The sequence below is a fragment of the Hemiscyllium ocellatum genome, chromosome 17, assembly GCF_020745735.1.
Source record: "Hemiscyllium ocellatum isolate sHemOce1 chromosome 17, sHemOce1.pat.X.cur, whole genome shotgun sequence".
NCBI lineage: Eukaryota > Metazoa > Chordata > Chondrichthyes > Orectolobiformes > Hemiscylliidae > Hemiscyllium > Hemiscyllium ocellatum.
The window spans coordinates 71,238,249-71,265,377 of NC_083417.1; the positions used below are offsets into that span (position 1 = coordinate 71,238,249).

The 27,129-nt window shown below is 47.3% G+C and overlaps 1 protein-coding gene across 1 annotated transcript in view; it reads left to right on the top strand.

The window, feature by feature from the left end:
• Positions 1–27,129, top strand: part of hydin (HYDIN axonemal central pair apparatus protein) — an 888,678-nt gene that overhangs the window by 639,284 nt on the left and 222,265 nt on the right. The window contains exons 46-49 of the mRNA XM_060837518.1: positions 7,616–7,757; positions 15,939–16,101; positions 22,762–22,988; positions 24,007–24,349. Coding sequence (XP_060693501.1) covers positions 7,616–7,757; positions 15,939–16,101; positions 22,762–22,988; positions 24,007–24,349 — 875 coding nt within the window. The remainder of the gene's footprint in view (positions 1–7,615; positions 7,758–15,938; positions 16,102–22,761; positions 22,989–24,006; positions 24,350–27,129) is intronic.

Consider the following 27,129-nt stretch of genomic DNA (forward strand, 5'->3'; position numbering starts at 1 on the left):
TACAGTCTTTCTTTTGTATTTCTTGCCAGTTTTTCATTAATAACCTCTTCTCCCTTTCTTTATCAGTTTCTTGCTTCCCTTTTTCTTTTTTATTGTATTCACATGTGGGACTTGGGCATCGCTAGGTGACCAGAATTTGTTACCCACAACTATTTGCTGTTGAGAAGGTAGTGGTGAGCTGCTCCATAAATGGCTGCAGTCCACATGCTGTAGGATGACCTGCAGTGCCTTAGGGAGGGAATTCCAGGATTTTGACCCAGCAACAGTGAAGGAATGGTGATATATTTCCAAGTCAGGTTGGTGTGTGGCTTGGAGGGGAACTTGCAGGTGGTGGTGTTCCCATGTATCTATTGCTTTTTTCCTTCTAGTTGGAAGCGGTTGTGGGTTTGAAAGCTGCTGCCTAACAGTGCCAGGGACCCGGGTTCGATTCCAGACCCAGGCGACTGTCTGTGTGGAGTTTGTGCATCCTACCCATGTCTGCGTGGGTTTCCTCCAGGTGCTTCGGTTTCCTCCCGCAGTCCAAAGATGGGCAGGTTAGGTGAATTGGCCATGCTAAATTGCCCATAGCGTTCAGGGATTTGTAGGCTAAGTGCATTAGTCAGGGAAAATGTAGAGTATTAGGGGTAGAGGAATAGGTCTGGTTGGGATACTCTTCAGAGGGACTTGTTGAGCCAAATGGCTTGTTTCCACAATGTAGGGATTTTATGAATTTCTTCAGTGCTCCTTGTAGATTGAGTATTGGTTATGGAGAGAGTGGATGCTTGTGGATGGAGTGCCAATTCAGTGGACTGCTTTGTCCAGGATGGTATCAGTCTTCTTGAGTATTGTTGGAGATGCACCCATCCAGGCAAGTGGGAAGTATTCCATCATCATGACTTGTGTCTGGTCAACGTTGGACAGGCTTTGTATTCCCAGCCTTTGACTTGCTCATGCAGCCACCATGTTTATGTGATAAGTCCGGTTGAGTTTCTGTTTGATGGTAATCTCTGGGATGTTGACAGTTGGGGACTCAGTGATGGTAAAACCATTGAATATCAACGGGTGGTCATCAGATTTCCTTTTATATTGGAGATGTTCATTACTTAGTATGTGTGTGGCACAAATGTTACTTGCCACTTGTCAGTCTGGATCTTGCTACATTTGGATATGAATTGCTTGAATATCTCAGTAGTTGTGAATGGCAATCATTATAAAACATCCTTATTTCTGACCTTATAGTGGTGGGAAGGTCATTGATGAAACAGCTGAAGATGTGTGGGCCTGGGACAGTTCCCTGAGGAACTTTTCCAAAGATGTTCTGGAGCTGAGATGACTGATCTCCAACAACCAGAACTATATTTCTTTTTGCCAGCAATGACTCAAACCAGCAGAGAGTTTGCACCTTGATGCCCATCAATTCCAGTTTTGCTAGGTCTCCTTGATGCCACACTCAAATGAATGTGGCCTTGATGTCAAGGGCTGTCACTCTCACCTTACCTCTGGAATTTTAACACTCCATGTTTGAACCGACCCTGGCAGAACCCAAACTTGGCCTCACTGAGCAGGTTATTGCTGCTTGATAGCATTGTTGATGATATGTTCCATTACTTTATTAATGATTGAGAGTAGACTGATAAGGCAGTAATTGGCAGAGTTGAATTTGTCATTTTTTTGTGTGCAGGGCATAGCTGGACAATTTTCCATATTGTCGGGTAGATGCCACTGTTGTAACTGTACTGGAAGCATTTGGCTCCAGTAGCAAGACATTCTGGAGCACAAGTCTTCAGTAATATTGCTACAATATTGTCAGGGCCTATAACCTTTGCAGTATCAGTGCTTCCAACCATTTCTTGATATCACATGAAGTGAATCAAATTTGCTGAAGACTATAGTGCTGGAGACCACTAGAGGAGGCTGAGATGGACCAACCACTTGGCACGTCTGGCTGAAGATTGCTGTGAGTACTTCAGCCTTATCTTTTGCACTTATGTGGTCTCTTCCATCATGAGGCTGGGGGTTGTTATGGACTAGACCAGACTGATCACCCCCACCCCGCAAAAAAAACATTGTGAGGAGAAAGCCTAGACACTAACTTTCATAGTTATTTAAAGGGTTGCACCTGAAACATTGACTTCTCCAGCTCCTGATGCTGCCTGGCTTGCTGTGTTCGTCCAGCCTCCTGCCTGTTTACCATATTTATTTAAAGGTGCTGCCTTCCAGATGTGATTTGAATGATCCACCACCAAGCTTTAATCGAAACACACTTCATACTTGCAACACAGTTAAAATGCAAAAGAAGAAGAATTGAATTAACTTTAACTCCATTGAAATATTTAACAAGATAATGTATTATTTAACCACTAATGGTCAACTGTTCCAATGTAGGCACCGTCTCATAAACACATCTTTGGCAAAAATGCAATTCAGCAGAACAGTTTGATTCTCATATGCTGTGACTTTCCAGTCCAGAAGAAGGAAACAATCTGTCCCTCTTTGATTTTTAAGAGGAAGCCTTTCTGTCTAACACTTCAGGGTAAAAACAAGGACTGCAGATGCTAGAAACTAGAGTCTAGATTTGAGTGGTGCTGGAAAAGCACAGCGGGTCAGGCAGCATCCGAGGAGCAGGAAAATCGACGTTTCGGGCAAAAGTCCTTCATGAGGAATAGAGGCAGGGTGCCTCTGCACTCTGCAGACACCCTCCCTCTATTCCAGATGAAGGGCTTTTGCCCAAAACGTAGATTTTTCTGCTCCTCGGATGCTGCCTGACCCGCTGTGCTTGTCTAACACTTCAATCTAGCAGCTGGGAACTCAAGTTTTTCACTCAGCAGTCAGCAAAAACTTTCTCAACTAACTGCAAGTAGAACTGAAAGCCTCCCTGAACCTGTGAGAACCCTGACCCTGCCCACTCATGATCCTTTTTATCTCATTAAAAGAAAATCCAGGAAGAACTCACTTGTTTGTCTGAGGGAGACATTTTGGCAGCACTGTGTCAATACGTGTCAATATCCCATTACAAGAGAAACTGCACAGAACTAACTCCTCTTTTAAAGAAACATCACAGGGATATTTATGGAATTTCCTCCTCCTCCACCTTGAGAGAGAAAGTTGTTTCATTTCCACCACCATTTCCGACTGGATATGGCAAGACTGCAGAGCTTAGATCTGATCTCTTGGTTGTGGGATTGCTCAGCTGTATCTATCACTTGCTGTTTATGCTGTTTTGCAAGAAGCCCTGTTTGGTAGCTTCACCATGTTGACACCACATTTTTAAATATACCTAGTGCTGCCCTTCTGCACCCCGCATTGAAATAGGGTTGATCCCTTGGCTTGAGGATAACAGTTGAGTGAGGAATATGTTGGGCCATGAGGTTGCAGATTGGGCTGGAATACAATTCTGATGTTGTTGATGGCCCATAGCACCTCGTGGATGCCCAGTCTTGAGTTGCTAGATCTGTTCCATTTAGCATGGTGATAATGCCGCACAACATGATGGAGCGAATTTTCAACGTGAAGACAGGATTTTGTCTTCACAAGGACTGTTCAGTGGTCATTGTTACTGATGCTGCCATAGATAGATGCATCTGCAGCTGGCAGATTGGCAAGGATGAGGTCAAGTATGTTTTTCCCCTCTTATTAGTTCCCACCACAGATCTGGTCTGGTAGCTATGTCCCTTAGGACCTGACCAGTTTGAAAAGTAGTACTGCTGCCGAGCCACTGTTGGAGGTCGACATTGAAATCCCCCATCCAGAATATATTTTGTGTCCTTGCCATCCGCAGTTTTTCCTCTAGGTGTTGTTTAACATGGTGGAGTACTGATTCATCAGCCAAGGGAGGACGGTACATGATAATTAGGAGGCTTCCTTGCCCACATTTAACCTGAAGCCACAGGACTTTGTGAGGTCCAGAGTCAATTTTGAGGATTCCGAGGGCAACTCCCTCCTGACTGTATGCTACTGCACCACCACCTCTGCTGTGTCTGTCCTGCCGGTAGGACAGGACATATCCTAGGATGGTGGTGTTTGGGACAGTGTCTGTAAGGTATAATTCCATATGTATGACTATGTTAGGCTGTTGCTTGACTAGTCTGTGAGACAGCTGTCTCAGTTTTGGCATTAATCCCAGATGTTAGTAAGGACTTTGTAGGGTTGACCGGCTATTTTGGTCTCTTCTAGTGTCTACGTTGATGCTGAGTGGTCTGCCTAATTTTTGTTGAGACTTTTTAGTGACTGTTACAACTGAATGGCTTGCTAGGCTATTTCAGAGGGCAGTTGAGAGTTGAGAGTCAACCACATTGCTGGATCTGGAGTCACACATCGGCCACACCAGGTGAAGATGGCTATTTTCCTTCCCTGAAGGACAATAGTGAGCCAGCTGGATTTTTCTGACAGTCAATAATGGTTTCATAGTCTTCAGTAGATTATTGATTTCAAACAGTTTTTTTGTTGAATTCAAATTCCCTTGAAGGATTTGAACCTGCATCCCCAGAACATTAGATTGAATTTCTGGATTGATAGTCTAGCCATAATACAACTAGGCCATCACCTTCCCTTTAATGTTCTTGAATGTCGTCCTAAAACTTAGGGTGTTCTCTGTTTTTTGCCACCTTATAGGCCATTTATTTTAATCTCATATAATGTTTAGCTTGCCTTGTTAGCCACAGTTGACTGAAGAATTTTAGGTTCTTCTTAAGAGCCTGAAAGAAGCATAAGTTTGTTGGGAACTACAATAATAATTGTTTCATGATTCTGCATTGCCGATGTACCATTCCTGATGAAGGGCTTATGCCCGAAACGTCGAATTTCCTATTCCTTGGATGCTGCCTAACCTGCTGTGCTTTAACCAGCAACACATTTTCAGATGTACCATTATACCTTTTCATATATTTTCCCAAAACACAACAGCCACTTAATTGTTCCTTTGTTCAAATGTAATTCCCTGGCATATGATTGAACTATCTTACTTTCAGACAAAATGTAAAATTCCATCATATTATGATCAATCATCCCTAAATATTGTTTTCCAAAAAGACTCTTAACTCCTTTTTGTTACATAATAATAGATACAAATAGCCTGCTTTCCTCAACATACAGCTGTAGAAAACATGTCATGCCCCACACTACTGTTGCTATTTAGTGACCGACAAACAATTCCTACCAATGTTTATTGCTCCTTTCTGTTTCTTAGCTCTGTCCAAAAAGATTTTAACATTTTAATAAATCAAAAAAACTGGATGTTAGAGATCTGAAATGACAACATTTATGAGGCATTTGGATGGGTATATGAATAGGAAGGGTTTGGAGGGATATGGGCGGTTGCTGGCAGGTGGGACTAGATTGGGTTGGGATATCTGGTCGGCATGGACGGGTTGGACCGAAGGGTCTGTTTCCCTGAAAACAAAAAAATCAGAAATTGCTGACAAAACTGGAGGTAGTTCTAATGAAGAATCACCTGACTCAAAACATTAACTCTGCTTTCTTCCGACAAAGTAAGTTTCTCCACCAAAGTCTGTTTTTGCTTCAGATTCAACATTGTGTTCTTCTGATTTAGGATCCTGCCCTGCTAATGTATTGATCCCATTTCTTACTATTAGTGTAACTCCACCTCTTTTTCTTTTTGCCTATCCTTCCAAAATGTTGACTGTCCTCCAAAATTAGGTTCCCAGCCTTGGTCACCCTGCTGCCATGTCTGTGTAACATCAACTAGATGCTACCCATTTACGTCTATTTCTATTCTTCAATAATCAACCTTATTGTGAATGTTATTTGTATTCATGCAAAGTGCCCTTAACTTTGTCTTTTTGGACATTAATCCATATTGTAATCTTAATGGATGCTCACCTGCTTTCTAATTTCATTTACCACTTTCTATTTCTCGTTACCAGCTTCACTTGCTTCCAGTTTGAGCTACCGTTCAGGCGTCCATGTGTTGACAAGCTTGTTTAAACACTTCCTATTAGCAGTTGCAAATCTCCCTGCCAGGATATTGGTCTCAGTCCTGTTAATGTGACCCATCCAGTTTGTACAGTTCCCAGCTGCCCTCAGAAATCTGATGCCCTTCATGCCACACCAGTTCTCCAGCCATGTGTTCAATCAATCAGTTTCCCTATTCCTGTACTCACTGGCACATGACACTTGGAGTAATCCTGAGATTACTACTTTTGAAGTTCTGCTTCTTTATTTCCTTCCTAACTCCCTAAAATGTGCTTTGAGAAGTCCATCCCTCTTTCTACTTGTGTCATTGGAATAGCTTCAATAAGTTTCTTTCTCACAAAAAAGTTGAAAGAAATCCTCAATGTAATTCAAGTGACTAAAATATGAGCATTTTTATGATTTTCATCAGCAGTGGAAGGGTGGCCTGGAGAGGGGAGGCAATGGCCTAGTGGTCTTATGGCTGGACTGATAATCCAGAGAGCCAGGTAATGTCGGTGGACTGGGGTTCAAATCCCACCGTGACAGATAGTAGGATTTCAATTCAGTAAAAATCTTGAATTAAGAGTCTAATTATGACTATGAAACCATTGTCAGGAAAACCCATCTGGTTCACTCAAGTCCTTTAGGGGAGGAAACTGCTCTCCTTAACTGGTCTGGCCGACATATGACTCCAGACCAAGAGCAATGTGGTTGCCTCTTAATTGCCTTCTGGGCAATTAGGAATGGGCAATGAATATTGGCTGAGCCAATGACTCTCACATCCTGTGAATGATCAAAGAAAAGAAACTATATCAGTCAGTTAACTAACAACAATCGGAATTTGATTAAACCTAATTCCCATGTGGTGTGTGTACTTGAGAATGCAGGGAAAAATGCTTGAGCATGGGATACTTCTGATAATCATGCTTAGAATCTACAGGACTGTTCATTCCTACAGAGGTTGAAAGTATTTGACAATTGATGATTGTGCATTGACATATTAATGCACAGTTAATATTGGGAAGAGTAATCTCACTGTTGTCTGATTTCCTTTTCTTCTGCTGCCTATTTTCTCTTCATGTTTACTGGTAAAAGTGTTGTCCTTGTCATTACTGCTCCATGTACACAATTATTCTAATACCAAGTCCAAAAGACCCTTAGTTATACTTGAAACTAAGTAATTGCTGCTGGGAGGCATCTTATCCAAGCCCTGATTCTATCCTCACCTTACTCAATACCTGTAAATGTAGTCTTCCTCTGGGATAGCTGCACTTTGATAAAGGAGAGGAGAAAGTGAGAATTGCAGATGCTGGAGATCAGAGCTGAAAATGTGTTGCTGGAGAAGTGCAGCAGGTCAGGCAGCATCCAAGGAGGAGGAGAATCGATGTCTCGGGCATGAGCCCTTCTTCAGGGAAGGAACCTTGGATGGCTTTAAAGTATGATATTGAAGTTAATAAACCGGCCTCTGACTCAACTAAGAACTGCTAATTTAGAACAACGAATATTGTTGACACTTTGGTTGTACCTGTCTGAATTGCTAAGCTCCCGATGGGTGTATTTTTATAGTTCCTCTGTAAATACCTATTTTTCAATATTACATTGGCTATAAGAATATAAGTTGGTGTAGTCAATCAACTGGGAAAATGTAATGAGATACAGATTTAATATAGAATTCAAATCTTAAATTACACTATAAATGCCTTGTTTTTCCAAAACCAAATTATAGAGAAAAAATTGAAGGAGAAAGAAAAGGAGGAGAGGATTTATCTGCAAGAGTTGAGTGAAGAAGACTATGAGGCTCTGTCAGAGGAAGCAAAAGCGGAGTTTGACCTGAAACGCGCTTCTTTATTCAAAGCACGCAGGGAAAAGTAAGTGATCAAACTATCCTGTCAGCTATTGGGTCACAATCTCAGGTACACTCATTGCTCCTACAGAGAAAGGTGTAGCAACAGAAGTAGGTGATTGACCTATGAAGCCTGTTGCATTTGATTTAATCATGACTGATATATACATTGACTCTATATTCCCATATATTTCTGTATCCTTTCATGGTCTCAACTGACAAAAATCTATTTTTCTCAGCTTCTAAATTTCAAGTTGAACTTGCTTCAACAGCTTGTTGGGAGAGAGAAGTCTAGATTTATATTAACCTTTGTGTGAAGAATTACTCTGCGACATAATTTAGTTACACGGTATTAAGGATCTGGATCTGAGTATTACATCTGATACTCATCTGAGACCTGGGAGATCTTGGCATAATTTCAGAATTTGCAGATGACCCAAAACATGGAAGTATTGTGAACAGTGATGAGGCGAATGAGTCTACTTCAAGAGGACATAGTCTGGTGGAACAGGCTGGCACATGGCAGATGCAGGGAAGTGAGATTTTGAGAGGAAGCCTGAGGAAACAGTATGTAAAAAGGATATGATATGAAAAGGTGTGTGGTAAAAGAATATGTGCGTAATCATTGGAAGTGGCTAAGTTGAGAAAGCAGGATTCCTGGCTTCATAAATAGAGGCATAAAGTACAAAATCAAACAAGGTGTGGTGAATGTTTATAAACCACTGGTTCAGCCACAACTCAAATATCGTGTCTAAATATGGGCACCACACTAGAGGAAGGATATGAAAGCTTTAGATTCCTGAAAGATTTATTAAAATAATTGCAGATATGCAAGACTTAAGTTATTTGGATACGATGGAGAATTTATGTTTGCGTGAAGGAGAGAAATGGAGAGAGAATTTGATAAAACTCTTAAAATCAAGGGGACGGAATAGACAAGTAAGGAGAAACTTCCCATTAGTGGAAGGGTTGTGAATCACAGCCGTTTTAAGGTGATTGACAAAATATAATTCAGTGATCGGAGGAAAACCCACTTTATTCATAGAGTGATTCTGAGTTGGAATGTACTGCCAGAGTCGGAGTTAATGGGGTATTCAATAATGGCTTTCAAAGAGGATTGGATAATGTTTTAAGGGCAACATCAAGGAACTCGTTTTCACATAAAGTATAGAAAAAATCTGGAATTCCCTCCCCATAAAAAGTTGAAATTGAAGCACTATTAGATTTTTTAAAAATTGATTTATAGGAGGAGGTCATCAATGTTAAGGATGGCACTTATTGCTTATCCTTACCTGACCTTGAGAAGCTGGATAACAATGGATGGCCCATCCAGGATTAAAAAAACAATAAAGTTTGTGAATGATACATACAATTTTTTATACTTGAAAAAAGAGATCCAGTGGGACCAATATGTTCATGTGAAATATCACTGGCTATTTAATGGCTTAGAGTCATAGAGATGTACAGCATGGAAACAGACCCTTCAGTCCAACCCGTCCATGCCAACCAGATATCCCAACCCAATCCAGTTCCACCTGCCAGCACCCGGCCCATTTGCCTCCAAAACCTTCCTATTCATATACCCATCCAAATGCCTTTTAAATGTTGCAATTGTACTAGCCTCCACCACATCCTCTGGCAGCTCATTCCATACACATACTATCCTCTGTGTGAAAACGTTGCTCCCTTGGTCTCTTTTATATCTTACCCCTCTCACCGTAAACCAACGCTCTATCGTTCTGGACTCCCCCACCCCAGGAAAAAAGACTTTATCTATTTATCCTTTCCATGCCCCTCATGATTTTGTAAACCTCTGTAAGGTCACCTCTCAGCCTCCAACACTTCAGGGAAAACAGCCCTAGCCTATTCAACCTCTCCCTATAGCTCAAATCCTCCAACCCTAGAAACATCCTTGTAAATCTTTTCTGAACCCTTGCAAGTTTCACAACATTTTTCCGAAAGGAATAAACCAGAATTGCATGCAATATCCCAACAGTGGCCTAACCAATGTCCTGTACAATCGCAACATGACCTCTCAACTCCTGTACTCAATACTCTGACCAATAAAGGAAAGCATATCAAACACCTTCTTCACTATCCCCTCTACCTGCGACTCCACTTTCAAGGAGCTATGAAACTGCACTCCAAAGTCTCTTTGTTCAGCAACACTCCCTAGGACCTTACCAGTAGGTGTATAAGTCCTGCTAAGATTTGCTTTCCCAAAATGCAGCACCTTGCACTTATCTGAATTAAACTCCATCTGCCACTTCTCAGCTCATTGGCCCATCTGGTCCAGATCCTGTTGTAATCTGAGGTAACCCTCTTTGCTGTCCACTACACCTCCAATTTTGGTGTCATCTGCAAACTTACTAACTATACCTCTTATGCTCACATCCAAATCATTTATATAAATGAGGAAAAGAAGTGGACCCAGCACTGATCCTCGTGGCGCTCCATAGACCTCCAGTCTGAAAAACAACCCACCACCACCACCCTGTGTCTTCTACCTTTGAGCCAGTTCTGTATCCAAATGGCTAGTTCTCCCTATTCCATGAGATCTAATCTCGCTAACTATCTCCCATGGGGAACCTTGTCAAATGCCTTACTGAAGTCCATATAAATCACATCTACTGCTCTGCCCTCATCAACCTTCTTTGTTACTTGTTCAAAAAACTCAATCATGCTTGTAAGACATGATTTCCCATACACAAAACCATGTTGACTATCCCGAATCAGTCCTTGCCTTTCCAAATATGTGTACATCCTGTCCCTCAGCATTCCCTTCAACAACTTGCCCACCACCGATGTCAGGCTCACAGGTCTATAGTTCCCTGGCTTGTCCTTACCGCCCTTCTTAAACAGTGGCACCACATTTGCCAACCTCCAGTCTTCCGGCACCTCACCTGTGACTATTGATGATCCAAATATCTCAGCAAGGAGCCCATCAATCACTTCTCTAGCTTCCCACAGAGTTCTCGGGTACACCTGATCAGGTCCTGGGGATTTATCCACTTTTAACCATTTTAAGACATCCAGCACTTCCTCCTCTGTAATCTGAACATTTTGCAAGATGTCACCATCTATTTCCCTACAGTCTATGTCTTCCATGTCCTTTTCCACAGTAAATACTAATGCAACATATTTGTTTAGTATCTCCCCCATTTTCTGTAGCAGTGCACAAAGGCCGCCTTGCTGATCTTTGAGGGGCCCTATTCTCGCCCTAGTTACCCTTTTGTCCTTAATATATTTGTGAAGACCCTTTGGATTCTCCTTAATTCTATCTGCCAAAGCTATCTCATGTCCCCTTTTTGCCTTCCTGATTTCCCTCTTAAGTATACTCCTACTGCCTTTATATTCTTCTAAGGATTCACTCGATCTTCTTTTTCATACCAAACCCTCAATTTCTTTAGTCATCCAGCATTCTCTATACCTACCAGCCTTGCCTTTCACCCTGACAGGAATATACTTTCTCTGGACTCTCATTATCTCATTTCTGAAGGCTTCCCATTTCCCAGCCATCCCTTTACCTGCAAACTGTTGTCCCCAACCAGCTTTTGAAAGTTCTTGCCTAGTACCGTCAAAATTGGCCTTTCTCCAATTTAGAACTTCAACTTTTAGATCTGGGCTATCCTTTTCCATCACTGTTTTAAATCTAACAGAATTATGATCGCTGGCCCCAAAGTGCTCCCCCACTGACCCTTCAGTCACCTGCCCTGCCTTATTTCCCAAGGATACGTCAAGTTTTGCATCTTCTCTAGTAGGTACATCCACATACTGAATCAGGAAATTTTCTTGTACACACTTAAGAAATTCCTCTCCATCTAAACCTTTAACACTATGGCAGTCTCAGTTTATGTTTGGAAAGTTAAAATCCCCTACCATTACCACCCTATTATTCTTACAGAAAACTGAGATTTCCTTACAAATTTGTTTCTCCATTTCCCTCTGACTATTAGGGGTCTATAATAAAATCCCAACAAGGTGATCATCCCTTTCTTATTTGTCAGTTCTACCCAAATAACATCCCTGGAAGTATTCCCTGGGATATCCTCTCTTAGTACAGCTGTAATGCTATCCCTTATCAAAAATGCCACTCCCCCTCCTCTCTTGCCTCCCTTTCCATCCTTCCTGCAGCATTTGTATCCTGGAACATCATGCTGCCAGTCCTGTCCATCCCTGAGCCATGTTTCTGTAATTGCTATGATATCCCAATCCATGTTCCTAACCATGCCCTGAGTTCATCTGCCTTCCCTTGCATTGAAATAAATGCAGTTTAATTTATTAGTCCTACCTTGTCCCTGCCTGCCCTGACTGTTTTACTCGCTTCTGTTCTCAATAGTACCAGTCTCAGATTGACCTCTGTCCTCACTACCTCCCTGGGTCCCACCCCCCACCTTACTAGTTTAAATCCTCCCGAGCAGCTCTAGCAAATCTCCCTGCCAGTACATTAGTCCCATTCTAATCTAGGTGCAATCTGTCACTTGTACAGGTCACTTCTACCCCAGATGAGATTCCAATGATCCAAAAATGTGAATCCTTCTCCCATACACCAGCTACTCAGCCATGTATTCAACTGCTCTATCCTCCTTTTCCTGTCCTCATTAGCTCATAGCACCGGGAATAATCAGATATTAGTACTCTCGAGGACCTTTTTTCTAAATTCCTGCCTAACTCTCTGAGAATGTCGTTGGTTGCAATGTGTACAATGACCTCCTGCTGGGCTCTCTCCCCCTTGAGAACATTCTGCACCCTCTCTGAGACATCCTTGATCCTGGTACTAGGAAAGCAACACACCATTCTGATTTTTCGTTGCTGGCCACAGAAACGTCTATCTGTACCTCGGACTAGAGAGTACCCTAACACAATTGATCTCTTGGAGTCCGACGTACCCCTCATTGCATTAGAGCCAGTCTCAATACGGGAGACTTGGCTGTTTGTGCTACGTTCCCCTAAGAATCCATCACCCCTACATTTTCCAAAACAGCATACTTGTTTGAAATGGGGGTAGCCACAGAAGGCTCCTGCACTACCTGCCTATCTCTCTTATCTTTCCTGGAATTAACCCATCTCTGTGACTGTATCTGCAACTTTTCCCCTTCCCAAAACTGCCATCCACCACATCCCCTTGCTCTTGTAAATTCCTCATTGCCTCTAACTGTCTCTCCAACCGATCCATTCAATCTGATAGGATTCACAACCAATGGCATTTGTTGCAGATTTAATCCTCAGTAACCCGTAAACTCTCTCTAAACTCCCACATTTGATAAGAAGAGCATATCTGAGAATGACTGATCTATTTCCCTCTGTTGCTGGGATGTTGCTGGAGTCCCTTATTAAGGAAGAAATTGGAGGACAATGAGAAAAGCTTAATGCAGTAAAGCAGAGTCAACACAGAGTCATCGAGTCCTGCAGCACGAAGACAGGCCATTTGGCCCAAACTAATCCAAGCTGACTAAAATGTCTATCCACGCGAGCCCCTTTCCCCTGCACTTGGCCCATATCCTTCTAATCCTTTCCTTTCCATGTATTTGAGCAAATACTTTTTAAATGTTGTTCATGTACCCCCCTCGACCACTTCCGCTGGCAGCTCATGCATCATGTCCCACACACAAAGCCATGCTGACTATTCCTACTCAAATCATGGCTTTCCAAGTGCATGTATGCCTTATGTCTCAGAATCTTCTCATAACTTACTTACCACAGGGATTAAGCTTACTGGTCTATAGTTCCCAGGTTTTTCTTTGTTACCCTTCTTGAACAATGGCACAACAGTCATTACTTTCCAGCCTTCCGGGACCTCACCCATGGCTAACGAAGATACAAAAATATCAGCAATTTCTTCTCCAGCTTCTTGCAATGTTCTTGGATATATGTGGTCAGGATCAGGACATTTATCCACCTTCATACATTCTAATACATTCATCCCCTCCTCTACTGTGATATGGACTGTCCCGAAGATATCACCACTAACTTCCTCAAGTTCCCAAATCTTCATTCTTTCCCCCTGGTAAACATAGAGGAGAAATAGAACCATCTCCAGAGGTTCTACTCATACATGTTCACTTTGTTTCTTGAGGGGCCCTATACTCTCTAGTTATTCCTTTTCCTTTGATATACTTAAGGTACCTCTTTGGGTTCGCCTTAATCTTCTCAGCCAAGGCTAACTCATGCCCCCCTTCCACCCTCCTGGTTTCCTGCTTCAGTAAACTCCTGTTTACCTCCAGGGGTTCCCTTGATCCCAGCTGCCTTATACCTGAGCCACGTCTCCTTTTTTCTGGTCAAAGCTTCAATATTTCTTGTCTTCCAGGGTTCCCTATTCCTGCCAACCTTGTCCCACATAGCATTCATGTCAACTTCATTAGTTTCCAGAAGTCCCCTCCCCGTACCTCATCCAGATCAAACCCTCCAACTCAGCATCATCCTCTTGATCTGTCCCACTTGTCCATCTTTCTTCCTCTCTCTCCGCTGCACCCTGCCCAGTGACCTATCGCCATCACCCCTCACCTGCATTCACCTATCACCTTCCCAGCTACCTCCACCCCACCCCAACCTCCTGTTTATCTGTCAGTGCTGCACCCCCATCCCCTGCCACCAACTCCCAACCCTCCACATGCCTGATGAACGACTTATGCCTGACATGCCAACTCTCCTGCCCCCCGATGCTGCCTAACTTGCTGTGCTTTTTCACCGCCACACTTTTCAACTCTGACTCTCCAACATCTGCAGTCCTCACTTTCTCTCAGTCACTGTGAAGCCTCTTCCAAGGATGCTCATCTTGAAGAGGTTCTCATCCTCCCTCCACAAGAACCTGAGTGAGTCTCTCTCTCATTGCACTCCCCTCCACCCCCCCCCCCCCAAGCCATCTCCTCTGACCTTATCACATCTGGCAGAGATTTCCCTGCTCATCTACCCACCTCATCTCCTGTGTCCATTGCTCTTGATGTGGTCTCCTCTACATTGGGCGACAGAATTCCAACTCACGGAGCGTTCAGGGAATATCTCTGGGACATATGCATCCAGGAACCCTACTGCCCTGTGGCTGACCATTTCAACTCCCCCCTCCCACTCCATCAAGGACATGCAAGCCCCAAACCTTTGTTATTGTTAAATCCAAGCCACCCAACACCTAGAGAAAGAACACCTCATCTTCTGCCTTGATACCTTCAACCACATGGCATCAATGACTTCACTAGTTTCCAAATCTCCCCTCTTTCCACCTCATTCCAGAGCTAACCCTCTAATTCAGAACAGTTCTCTTGACCTGTCCTACCTGTCCATCTTCCTTCCCACCTGTCTACTCCATCCTCCCCTCTGACCTATCACCATCGCCCCCCCACCTGCATGCACCTATCACCTTCCCAGCTAACCTCGCCCCAGCCTCACCCCTCCTCTCCGATTTGTCTCTCAGTCCTCTTTCCCCCCCCAACTCCCACATTCCTGATGAAGGGCTTATGCCTGAAATATTGACTCTTCAGCTCCTCGGATGCTGCCTGACCTGCTGTGCTTTTCCAGTGTCACACTTTTCAACTCTGACTCTCCTGCATCTGCAGTCCCCACTTTCTCTCACCTTGCTTTTCACCCTCACAGGAAGATATAGACCTTGAACTCTAGCTATTTCACTTTTAAAGGCCTCCCACTTGCCAGAAATCACTTTGCCTGCAAACAAACTACCCCAATAAACCATGCAAGCTCCTTATGCCTGAAACATCAACTCTCCTGCTCCTCGGATGTTGCCTGAGCTGCTGTGCTTTTCCAGCGCCACACTTTTTGACCCTGTATGCTTCTGTCTCATTCCAACAAAAGTCACCTTGCCCCAGTTTAAAACTTGAACCTGTGGACCTGTTTGTCCCTCTCCATAACTATGTTAAATTAATAAAACAATGGTCACTGGTCCCAAAGTGCTCTCCTGCTGTCTCCCCCAACACCTGTTCTGCCCTATTTCTCAAGAGTAGGTCAAGTTTTCCCCTTCCTGAGTATCACTTTCGATGTACTGCATGAGGAAACTTTTCCCCGTGCACTTAACATGGTTTTGTGAAAAGCCTTGAAGTGAAGATAAGCTAGGATCTAACCTGTTGAGGCATATTTGTCAATAGCTATTGTTTCATCTGCTGATTTACTGGGCCATCATTAGTTGATGGGTTAGTTGTGAAATTTCTCCTGTAGCAGAGGTGTGGTCTTATGTGATAACATCTGTTTTTGTGTCCAGAGTTTTGAAGGAGATACACGAACGACAACTGCAGCAACAGAAATGGAGGGAAGAATTGGAGAGGCTGCGAGAGGAAGAAGAACTTAAGAAAAAATCTAAAAGAACAAGAAAAGATTTTGGTAGCAAAGATGATGCAAAAAAATACCAGATAAGTGCAAGAATGGTACGGTTGCTGGAAAACTAGGAATAGAGAAACTTACTTTGCTTCATTAATTTGATTAGTTATCGATCTTATAAAATTTGAGGTCAGGACAAGGAAAAGTAATGAAAGCTTTGAACCATTATAGCTTGCCAAAGACGGACTATTGAATGCTCTCCAGACAATATGGTACAACTGAGTGATTGTGCATCTTAAAGTTCAATCATTTATAATGATAACTTCCTTTCCTCTTCGCTCTCCATCTTCCCATTTTAATAAGGCACTTACTGTCGCTTTTCATTTCTGACTATTACACCTGAAATGGTGAAATGCTTCAGTGTGTAAAGCGAACTTTGCAATATAACTTTCAGTCATATGTGCCACTCATTCACAATGTGGACCTTGGACTGTGCTGACTCAAATGCCTCAGCCGAGGTAGGCACTCCGGAAGTTTGTCACTGGGAATCTCAGTTGGTGACAGAACCAGGTTCAGCAGTGATACCTCTGGGATGAAGCACACTGGCAACATTTGTTGCATCAATTAACTCAAAAAGCAAAGCTAGTTGGATGGAATATTTAAGGCTTGTGGATACCTCAAGAACAAACAGCACTATTAGGAAATACAGGAATTAATTGGAGCAATGGAAAAATAGAACAATGATTGAAAATCCAATTCCTATGGTTTAAGTCATGGTTTTCACTTTGTGAGTTTAAACATCTTGGGTTATATCCCTTAGGTTTATATCTGTGAATATGTTGGAATCTCTGTGTGGCTCAGGTGGTGGCACGCCAACTCTGAGACAAAATGCTCAAGTTCACTCCTGGCCATGCAGCAATCCAGTCACTGAGATAGGCATGCCAATGTATATTGGTGCTGGTCCATGGATCAGATTAATGGGATCTGTTAATTACATGAAGGGCATCCAACTTGATTACTTACCAACCTTCAGACCCACAGCAATATGGTTGACTCTCAGTTGGTCTCTGAAATGGCTTAGCTTTGCATCAATTGCTACAAAATCAAGGAGCTGAATTCCAGAGGTGAGGTGAGAGTGTCAACCCTTGACACCAAGGAGCCCAAGCAAAACTGGAATCAATAGGTATCAGAGGCAAACTCTCCACTGATTGGAGTCATGCCTGGCATGGAGGAAGGTGCTCGTCATTGTTGGAGGTCAGTCATATCAGCTCTAGGACCAAAGTGGGAATGTTCACCAATAATGCAACAAGATCTAGATAATATCCAGACTTGGGCTGACAAGTAACATGCATGCCTCATAAATGTCAGGTTGTGATCATCACCAATAATAGACAATCTAACACCACCCCTTGGCATTCAATGGTGTTACCATCACTGAATCTTCCACTGTCATCAACCTGGGCATTACCATTGACCAGAAGTTCAAGTGGACTCACCACATAAACACAATGTTACAACAGCAGGTCAGAAATTGAAATACTGCAGCATTTCCTGATCTCCCTCCCCCAAGCCTTTCCATCATCAACAAGGCACAAGTCAGACGTGTGAGGGAATACTCCCACTTGCCTGGATGAGTGCAACTGCAACAACATTCAAGAAGCTTGACACCATTCAGGACAAAGCAGCCTGCTTGATTGGCACCACATCCACAAGCATCCACTACATCCACTCCCTCCACCACCAATGCTAAGTAATAGCATTATGTACTCTACAAGAGTTACTGCAGAAATTCATCAAAGGTCCTCACACAACACCTTCTAAACCCATGACCCCTTCCATCTAGAAGGACAAGGATAGTTTATATGGGAACAAAACACCTTCAAGTTCCCGTCCAAGCCACTCACCATCCTGACTTGGAAATACATTGCCACTCCTTCACTGGTGCTGGATCAAAATCCTGGAATTTCCTCCCTAATGGCATTGTGGGTCAACCCACAGTAGGTGGACTGCGCAATTCAAGAATACAGTTCATCATCATCTTCTCATGAGCAACTAGGGACGGGCAAATAATGCTGGCCCAGCCAGCAACACCCAAATCTCACAAAAGTAGTCATAGAGATGTATTGCACAGAAACAGACCTTTTGGTCCAACTTGTCCATGCCAACCAGATATCCTAACCTAATCTAGTCCCTCTAAACTGTTCCTATTCATCTGTCCATCCTGATGCCTTTTAAATGTTGTGTTTGTACCAGCCGCCACCACTTCCTCTGACAGCTCATTCCACACACATACCACCCTCTGCGTGAAAAGGTTGCCCCTTAGGTCCCTTGTAAATCTTTCCCCTCTCACCCTAAACCTATGCCCTCTAGTTCTGGACTGCCCCACCCCCAGGGAGTCTATTTACTCTATCCATGCCCCTCATGATTTTATAAATCTCTATAAAGTCACCCCTCAGCCTCCAACACTTCTGGCAAAACAGCCCCAGCCTATTCAGCCTCTCCTTATAGCTCAAATCCTCCAACCCTGGCAACATCCTTGTAAATCATTTATGAATCCTTTCAGGTAGGAGCAAGAGCAGAATTGCACACAGTATTCCAAAAGTGGCCTTTCCAATGTCCTATACAGCTGCAACATAACCTCCCAATGTCTATATTTGATGCTCTGTCCTATAAAGGGAAGCATACTAAACACTGCCTTCACTATACTATCTATCTGTGACTCCTCTTTCAAGGAATTATGAACCTGCATGCCAAAGTCCCTTTGCTGAGCAACACTCCACAGGACTTACCATTAAATATATAAGTCCTGGTGATTTGCCTTTCCAAAATGCAGCACCTCACATTTATCTGAATTAAACTCCATCTTCCACTCGTCAGTGCATTGGCCCATCTAATCAAGGTCCCTTTGTATTTTTTTTTCCTTTTCCCCCAGTACCCATTCCGTGTGTGTGCAGATGTGAGACACAGTGAAAGACACAAGGCTCATGAATCTTTATTCAAATTTCCACCACCAGGAAGAAAGGAAACAGCCGAGTGGCCAGTGACAAGCAGTGCCCTTCACATCAAAGGGCAATGCTGTGTGATCAAACAGTGAAGGGGAGGGCAGGAATTAAATCAAAATAGAGTTGGAGAGAGAAATAACGCACTCCACTCCCTACAGCGCCCACCTTTTCCTGAACAGCTCTAGGGTGTCGGTGGACACTGCATGCTCCTTTTCCAGAGACACCTGGGCTCTAACGTAACCGCGGAAGAGGGGCAGGCAGTCGGCCCTAACGAGCCCCTCCACGGCCCGCTGCCTGAACCTGTTTATGGCCAGTTTGGCCAGGCCCAGGAGCAGACCCACAAGGAGGTCTTCAGACCTGCCCTCCCTCCTCCATACTGGGTGCCCGAAGATATGGAGCGTGGGACTGAAGTCCCAGTCAGCTCCACTAAAGTGATGGGAGCGTCGAGCCTTCTGATATCCTCTGGGCTGAGCTGCGGCAGGTCCTCCCACAGACCTCTGCGAGCATCCTCGCTGGATGAATCCAGAGAGAACAGAGCCATATAATAGTTTTGGACATGGGCCCTGATACCCTCTGGATCCAAGACAAGGGACCTGTTGTTGGCCAGCAGCACAAGGAGCTGCTGACGGGTGCCACGCCATTTTTCCAAAGAGAAGAAGGCCGCGCAGGCAGCTGCAGGTCTCGGAGCGCGGCCTTCTTCTCTTTGTACACCCTACGCAGGGCCCGGTCCGTGTCAGGCGACCGAGTCATGACTCCCGGTTGAGCATCTCCTTCTCTAACTCCTCAATCCTGGATTTCTGCCTCTTTGTCGACCCCCTCGCGTACTCCTGACAGAAAATGCGGATGTGAACCTTGCCCACATCCCACCGTAGCCTTAGGGAGGAGAAGCTTCCCGGCTTTTTTTATCTTTTTTTTCCCCAGCACCCATGTTGTGTGTGTGCGCAGGGTGAGAGACACAAGGTGTACGAATCTTTATTCAGCTTCCACCACCAGGCAGAAAGGAAACACCTGAGTGGCCAGTGACAAGCAGTGCCCTTCACAAAAGGCAATTGTGTGTGATCAAACAGTGAAGGGGAGGGCAGGGATTAAATCAACATAGAGTTGGAGGGGGAAAATAATGCACTCCACTCCCTGTGCCGCCCACCTCTCCCTGAACAACTCCAGGGTTTTGGTGGACGCCACATGCACCTTCTCCAAGGACACCCGGGCTCTAACATAACCGCGGAAGAGGGGCAGGAAGTCGGCCCTAACGACCCCCTCCTTGGCCCACTGCCTGGACCTGTTTATGGCCAGTTTGGCCAGGCCCTGGAGCAGACCCACAAGGAGGTCTTCAGACCTGCCCTCCCTCCTCTACCAGGTGCCCGAAGATCAGGAGCATGGCACTGAAGTGCAACCAAAAGCAGAGGTGGAGGAGGTTTTTGAGAAAATCAACAAGGGAGTGCATACGCCCACACCCAATATACACATGGTCCCCGGACTCCACAGCGCCACACAACAAGCAGTTGGGCTGGGAGTCCGTGAACCACCGCCACCCTGCTCTCTATGTCCTATGGCAGCGTCCAGCCCAGGCCCCCGGCACCCAGCACATCCCCAACCCTGGTCACCCTCGCCGCCACGGCCCTCCCCTCCGACAGCCACTCGAACCCACGAGTACAGTGGTGCGGATTCCTGCGCAACGGCTCCCTGACGACAGCTGCCAATCCTGCTGGAGGGTAGGCGCGACGCGATTCGATCATGTTCCAGACAGTGATAAGGTCCTGCTAAAAGACAGACAGCATCTTGAGGGCGACCTCCAAACCGTCACGGTCGACGAACAGGAGCTGTGTGTCGTAGTTGAGGTTACGCACCTGGCGGAAAAAATATGGCGCCAGACGGATCACTTCGGAGGAGGCTTGATATAAAGGTATCGCTGCAAGGTTTAAAGGCGGAATGTCACGACCTGGGTGCGGACACACACCAGTGACTGACTGCCCTCAATAGGGAGACTCAGAACCTGCGCAGCGACCCGGTGCATCTTTTTGTCCCAGAAGAAGTCGACCAACATTCTCTGGATTAGATTAGATTACTTACAGTGTGGAAACAGGCCCTTCGGCCCAACAAGTCCACACCGACCCGCCGAAGCGCAACCCACCCATACCCCTACATATACCCCTTACCTAACACTATGGGCAATTTAGCATGGCCAATTCACCTGACCCGCACATCTTTGGACTGTGGGAGGAAACCGGAGGAAACCCACGCAGACACGGGGAGAATGTGCAAACTCCACACAGTCAGTCGCCTGAGGCGGGAATTGAACCCAGGTCTCTGGTGCTGTGAGACAGCAGTGCTAACCACTGTGCCACCGTGCCGCCCTAACCACTGTGCCACCGTGCCGCCGTGCCGCCCAACCACTGTGCCACCGTGCCGCAACAAAGCCAGGAGGAGAGACCAAAGTAACCAGTCGGTACCACAACATGGCGGCCACCAGCTGGTTTATGACCAGCACTCGACTCATGTAAGATAGCACTCGGAGCAGTCCTGGCCAGCGGTCTAGGCGAGCCGAGACTTTGGCCTCCAGCTCCTGCCCATTGGCTGGCCAGGATTCCTCGGTCAGGCTGAGGTAGACCCCCAGATAGAGGGGAAGGATGGTACTCCAGCTGAACCCCCGAAACTCCTCCGGTAGGAAGTCCACCCGCCACGGACCCACCAATAGCCTGGAATATTTGGCCCAGTTGATCCTGGCAGAAGACGCTGCCGAGTACACGGCCTGGCACTTGCGGATCCTCCCCAGGTCAGCCGGGTCGGTGTAAAGTGAGGAGCATTTTGTCGGCATAGGCCGAAAGGATCACCCCCGTGCCCGCACTGTGCAGAACGAGCCCTGACAGACTCCTCCACAAGAGGCGCAGGAAAGGCTCCACGCACAGGGAATACAGCTGGCCAGACAGGGGGCAGCCTTGACGCACTCCTCTCCCAAAGCGAACTGGCGCCCTCAGGGACCCTTTAACTTTAACCAGACACTCTGCGGCAGCGTACAAAAATCAGATCGGGGTGACGAACTGCGTCCCAAACCCGAATGCCCGCAGAGTCCCGAGCAGGTACTCGTGATCGACCCTGTCGAGCACCTTCTCCTGGTGGAGAGACAGGAAGGCGCTCGGCAGACCAGCCCATCGACAGAAGTGGATCAGGTCCCGGACCAGGTGGATGTTGTCATGTATCCTCCGACCCGTGACCGTGTAGGACTGGTCCGGGTGAATCATGTGGGCCAGCACAGAAGCCAGGCGAGAAGACAACACCCTGGTGAAGATTTTGTAGTCCGTGCTGAGGAGGGAGACCAGACGCCAGTACTTCAAAAGAACGAAGGTCCCCCTTCTTTGGCAGCAGGACGATGACCGCCCTGCGCCAAGAAAGGGGCAGCTCTCCGGCATTTAGACACTCCCCCAGGACCTGTGTGTAGTTGCTCCCCAGGACATCCCAGAACGCCCTGAAGAACTCCACAGTCAGCCCGTCCAGTCCCGGAGATTTGCCCCTCAAGAGCCAGTCGAGTGCACTGGTCAACTCCTCTAAGGTGATGGGAGCGTCGAGCCTTCCTCCGTACTCCGGGCCGAGATGCAGCAGGTCCTCCCACAGAACTCTGTGAGCATCCTCGCTGGATGGATCCGGAGAGAACAGAGCCGTATAATAGTTTTGGATGTGGGCTCTGATACCCTCCGGCTTCGAGACGATGGACCCGTCGTCGGCCAGCAGCACAAGGAGCTGCTGACGGGTGCCACGCCTTTTCTCCAGCGAGGAGAAGGGGGAGCCGCGGTCCAGGTCCTGGAGGAGCTGGATCCTCGACCTCACGTACACGTCCCGAGTCCTGACGAGCTGCAGGTCCCGGAACGCGGCCTTCTTTTCGTACACCCCGCGCAGGGCCGGGTCCGTGTCAGGCGACCGAGGCGTGACTCCAGGTTGAGCATCTCCTTCTCCAACTCCTCGATCCTGGATTTCCTCCTCATTGTCGCCTCCCTGGCGTACTCCTGACAGAAGACGCGGACGTAAGCCTTGCTCACGTCCCACCATAGCCTCAGGAAGGGGAAGCTTCCCCGCTTCCTTCTCCAGCCGGCCCAGAAACCATGAAACGAGTCCCGGAACTGCTCATCCTCCAGCCACAGGTTGTTAAAGTTCCAGTACGTGGACCCGAGTCGGGCGCCGAACGGAAGGAGTCCGCCCACACCAGGCGATGGTCCGTGCACGACACCTGCCGCATGGAGGCGGGCGGAAAATAGGAGGCGTACGCCCATGAAACATACAGGCGGTTGATTCTGGATGCTCCGACCCCAGGCCTCACGAAGGTGAAGGCAATGGAGTCGGGATGGAGATTCCGCCAGACGTCCACCAATTCGAAGGACTTGACCAAGTCTCCCAACCTCCTACCTGACGCCCAACCGCTGCGGGCACCGCCATAGTCCCAGTCCTCGAGGATGCAGTTAAAATCTCCCCCAAGGACGACGTACTGGCTCTCGTGGATGGAGGTGAGATGAGCGGACATTTCTCCGAAGAAGCTCGCTTGCCTCGGCCTGGCCAGGGGAGCACAGACGTTCACCAAGTGAAGCACCGCGCCCCCCAGCCGAACCGTCAGGTGAAGCAAATGGCCTGGCACAGGCTCTCTGATCCCCAAGATCTCCGGCTGAAAATACAGGGCCAATAAGATAGCCACCCCGCCAGATCTGCGGGTGAGGTGACTCATGTAGACCCCCCCCTTGCCACTCCAGGGGCCAGGTGGCTTCGTTTCCCAGGGTAGTGTGGGTTTCTTGCAGGAAGCACACTGCATACCTCCCGTCCCGAAGCACTGAGAGAGTCTGGAACCTGCGCTGTGACTCCCTGCTGCCGTTGATGTTTAAGCTGGCTATAGTTGTCTTCATGTCAGAAGCATTGTGTAACCACCACCAGTACAGTGACAAACTATATATATTTACTGAGAGGGCGAGGGAGGGGAACAGAAGTCCCTCACCCTCCCCAGGAAGTTCCTGACTCACTTTCACTCATTAGCATCAAGCCCAGCTGCCTGGCGCGCAGCGTGGGCAGACCAGTAAACTCTTTCAAAGGAGCTCCAGCAGTCGAGCGCCAGTTGGGGTCTATCCTGGCGACTCAGAGTTTCCTCAGCAAACTACTGGAGTTACTCAAGGGGGATGAGGGCGAGATCGGTGGGAGGCACCTAGGACTCACAAATGTCACTGGAGACAGACTCTGCTTCGTCCACTACCGATCCCGTACCCTCCTCCGGGAAGTCGCCCTCTGTCACCGACCCTTCTCCCACCGAGAGTGGGGGGCTGGTCCGACACCGCCAACTGACCTCAAACCCCCGGTGGCCCCACCCCCAGGGTCACCGGCAGTACCTTCCTCAGTGCACCCCTTCCCAGAATGCCCCAAGGTCGGGTCATCGGGAGGCGGAGTCTCAAGGCTTCACTCCTCTCCCGCCACCGGGACGCCCAGGTCCTTATGGAAAAGGTCCTCCCCAGGGCCAAGGCCCCCGGAAAAATAGTCTGCGGGAGGAATGAGAATAACACCTTCCTCCCCTCCACCGCTCGATGACCCAGCGGAGAGTTCCCTGTTGTTGCCCGCACCGCGGCCCATGTTGTTTTTAAAGTCATCCCCGGGCTGGTGGAATTATGGCAGCAGAAAGTCCTGCTATAGCCCCTGGGGGTTTGGGTGGGACAGGCAAGAGACAGTGTGGGCACATCCCCTGGAGAGGGATAGTGATGCCAGGCTGTCTCTCCCCTCCAAGGGCCAGCGCCTCTTTCCCAAAGAGGCTGGGGGGAATTTATGGGCCTTCCCCTCTCTGTCCACCTTGGTGGTCATGGGGCCCGAGGTCCCCCACCCCACCCAGAATACTATTAGCTGGGGGAAGGCAGGGGGCGTGGCCCGGGTGGAGAGGCCAGCTGTGTCACTTGCTGCCCTGCCCCTGGTTTATCAGGTGATGGTGGGCAGGGCAGGGGCCCAGTTCCCTCTTCAGGGCCCAGAGATACAGCTGCTGCAGGAGGGAAGGCAGCGATGGTTTCCCCCAGGTTAATACCAGGGTGTGGCGGAGCTTAGGCTCAGTGACCCTCGGGCCAGGTGTTGTAGCACCAGGAGCAGGCATTGAAGCCCCAGCGGTGTCTGTAACGGGGTGGGGGTTGGGTCAGATATAGGTTTGGGGGGTCAGGGTTCCCATGCCAGGGTAACACTGGCATGGCTGTAAGGGCATTGTCATGCCAGGGTGGAGCAGGTCTTGGATCTGTTGTGGGGGAAGGTGACAGGGTGGTCTCCACATGGGCAGGCCTGGCACGTTAGGTCTTCTTTACTGCCTTCTGGCTGCCCGGACGCTCACCCCCCTCCCTGCCAGAGGCTGAGACATTGGAAGTCTCTAGCATAGCCCCCACTGCTTGGGCTAGTGGTGTTGACTTTGGAGGAGTTGGTGTGGGCTGGGCTGTTTTTTTCTTACATGTCCCACCTTACGCTACAGGTGGCAGCGCACGCTGTCCATAAGACACGGTAGGCTGCACCCTCGTGGAGGAGGGTAAATAAGCCTTCGGTGACCTCCTCCTGGGCCAGGCAAATGAACCCCTGGTGTTGGAAGGAGTGAATATGCCGGAGGGCAGGGAATCGCCCTGATGAGGAGGAGGATGATGATTCTTTATCAACAAGATGACAGACACTCCTGTTTATTTTATTAAACAATTACAAAACAGCTTACAAAAAAACAGTTAACATTTACATCTGTGTACAACAGCAATTTTACAAGGGAGAGGAGCAGCAAAGCCAGGGCCCCCAAACCCTGCCATTCAACCAGGTTACAGAGAGATAAGGACAAACTTCAAATCCCAGTTTCACATATGACAAGATAGCAACAATGACATTTGTACATAAAAAGCCAATGCAGTTACAGAAAAAAACAGTACATACAATACAGACCCAGCAAGCCCCCGTCCCTCCCACCTTCTAACCACTCTAAAGGCAGCCCAACCCTACGCACCTTCCAGCTCTCGGTCCACCCCATGCCCCTTTTAGTTCTCTGTCCGCCCTGACACACCTTTCGACCACCTCTAGGACAGTCCGCCCTGGTACCCGCCCGGGGTGACAGCGGTCAGGACAGCCTACCCACCTTCCGGCTTCACTAACCACCCTCAGCACCTTTCGACCACCTCTAGGCCAGCCCGGAGTGGCAGCGCTGAGGTCAGCTACCCGCCTTCTGGCTCTCTGTCTGCCCCTACGTACCATTGGTCTAACCCACCCCAATGCATCATCCAGCCAGTGGGCTACCTAAACACACCTTCCAGCCACCTCTAGGACAGCCTGTCCCCATCCCCAACCCCAACGACGTCAGCATGCAGGGTATCCCACAGCCTTCCGGATCTCATCCTGCCCCTACGCGCCTTCTGGCTCTCGGCTGCTCTGATACACCTTCAACCGCCTCGAGGACAGCAGCATTCAGTACGGCCTACCCACCATCTGGCTCTCAGGGCGACTGGCATCAGGTAGCCTACCCACCCTCTGGCTTTAGGGACAGCATACCCACCTTCAGGTTCACAGGATGGCCTACCCACCCTCCGGCTCTCGGGGTGACAGCTTTCAGGATGACCCATGAGCCTCCCAGCTCACAGTAAGGCCTGCCAGACCCAGGGACACACAAGACAGTGCAGGTGATAGACCCAATAAACAACACGCTACAGTTAATTACCAAAAACCAGAGTCCTCTCTGGTACGTAGTCCAAATATAGAGTCTTCACAATATAGAGTCCATTCCCAGGAATGGAGTCCACTCCAGTTTATGAGGTACGTTGTCCAAAATGGAGTCCACCACTTAAAAAACAGGGTCCCCAACCAAGGGCAGAGTCCACTTTGGGGTTTGGTCCACTCCTGAAGGCAAGGTCCTCTCCCAAACTCCAGGATACAGCAAGTGCTCTCCTTCCAGCACACACACAGATGTTCAATCTTCAGAGGCCCAGTCCCAGGGCTAGGCCTCCCCACAGGAACAGCTCCTCTGGTCAAATGTATGTCTTCCACAAGGGCTCAGTCCAAACACCAAAAACAGTGAGGATACATACAAGTAACAAAGGAAACTAGAGTCCAAGGGCTAAGCCCTACCACAAAATTAACATTTTTCATTTTACTTTTGAAAAAAGGACAAAGAGT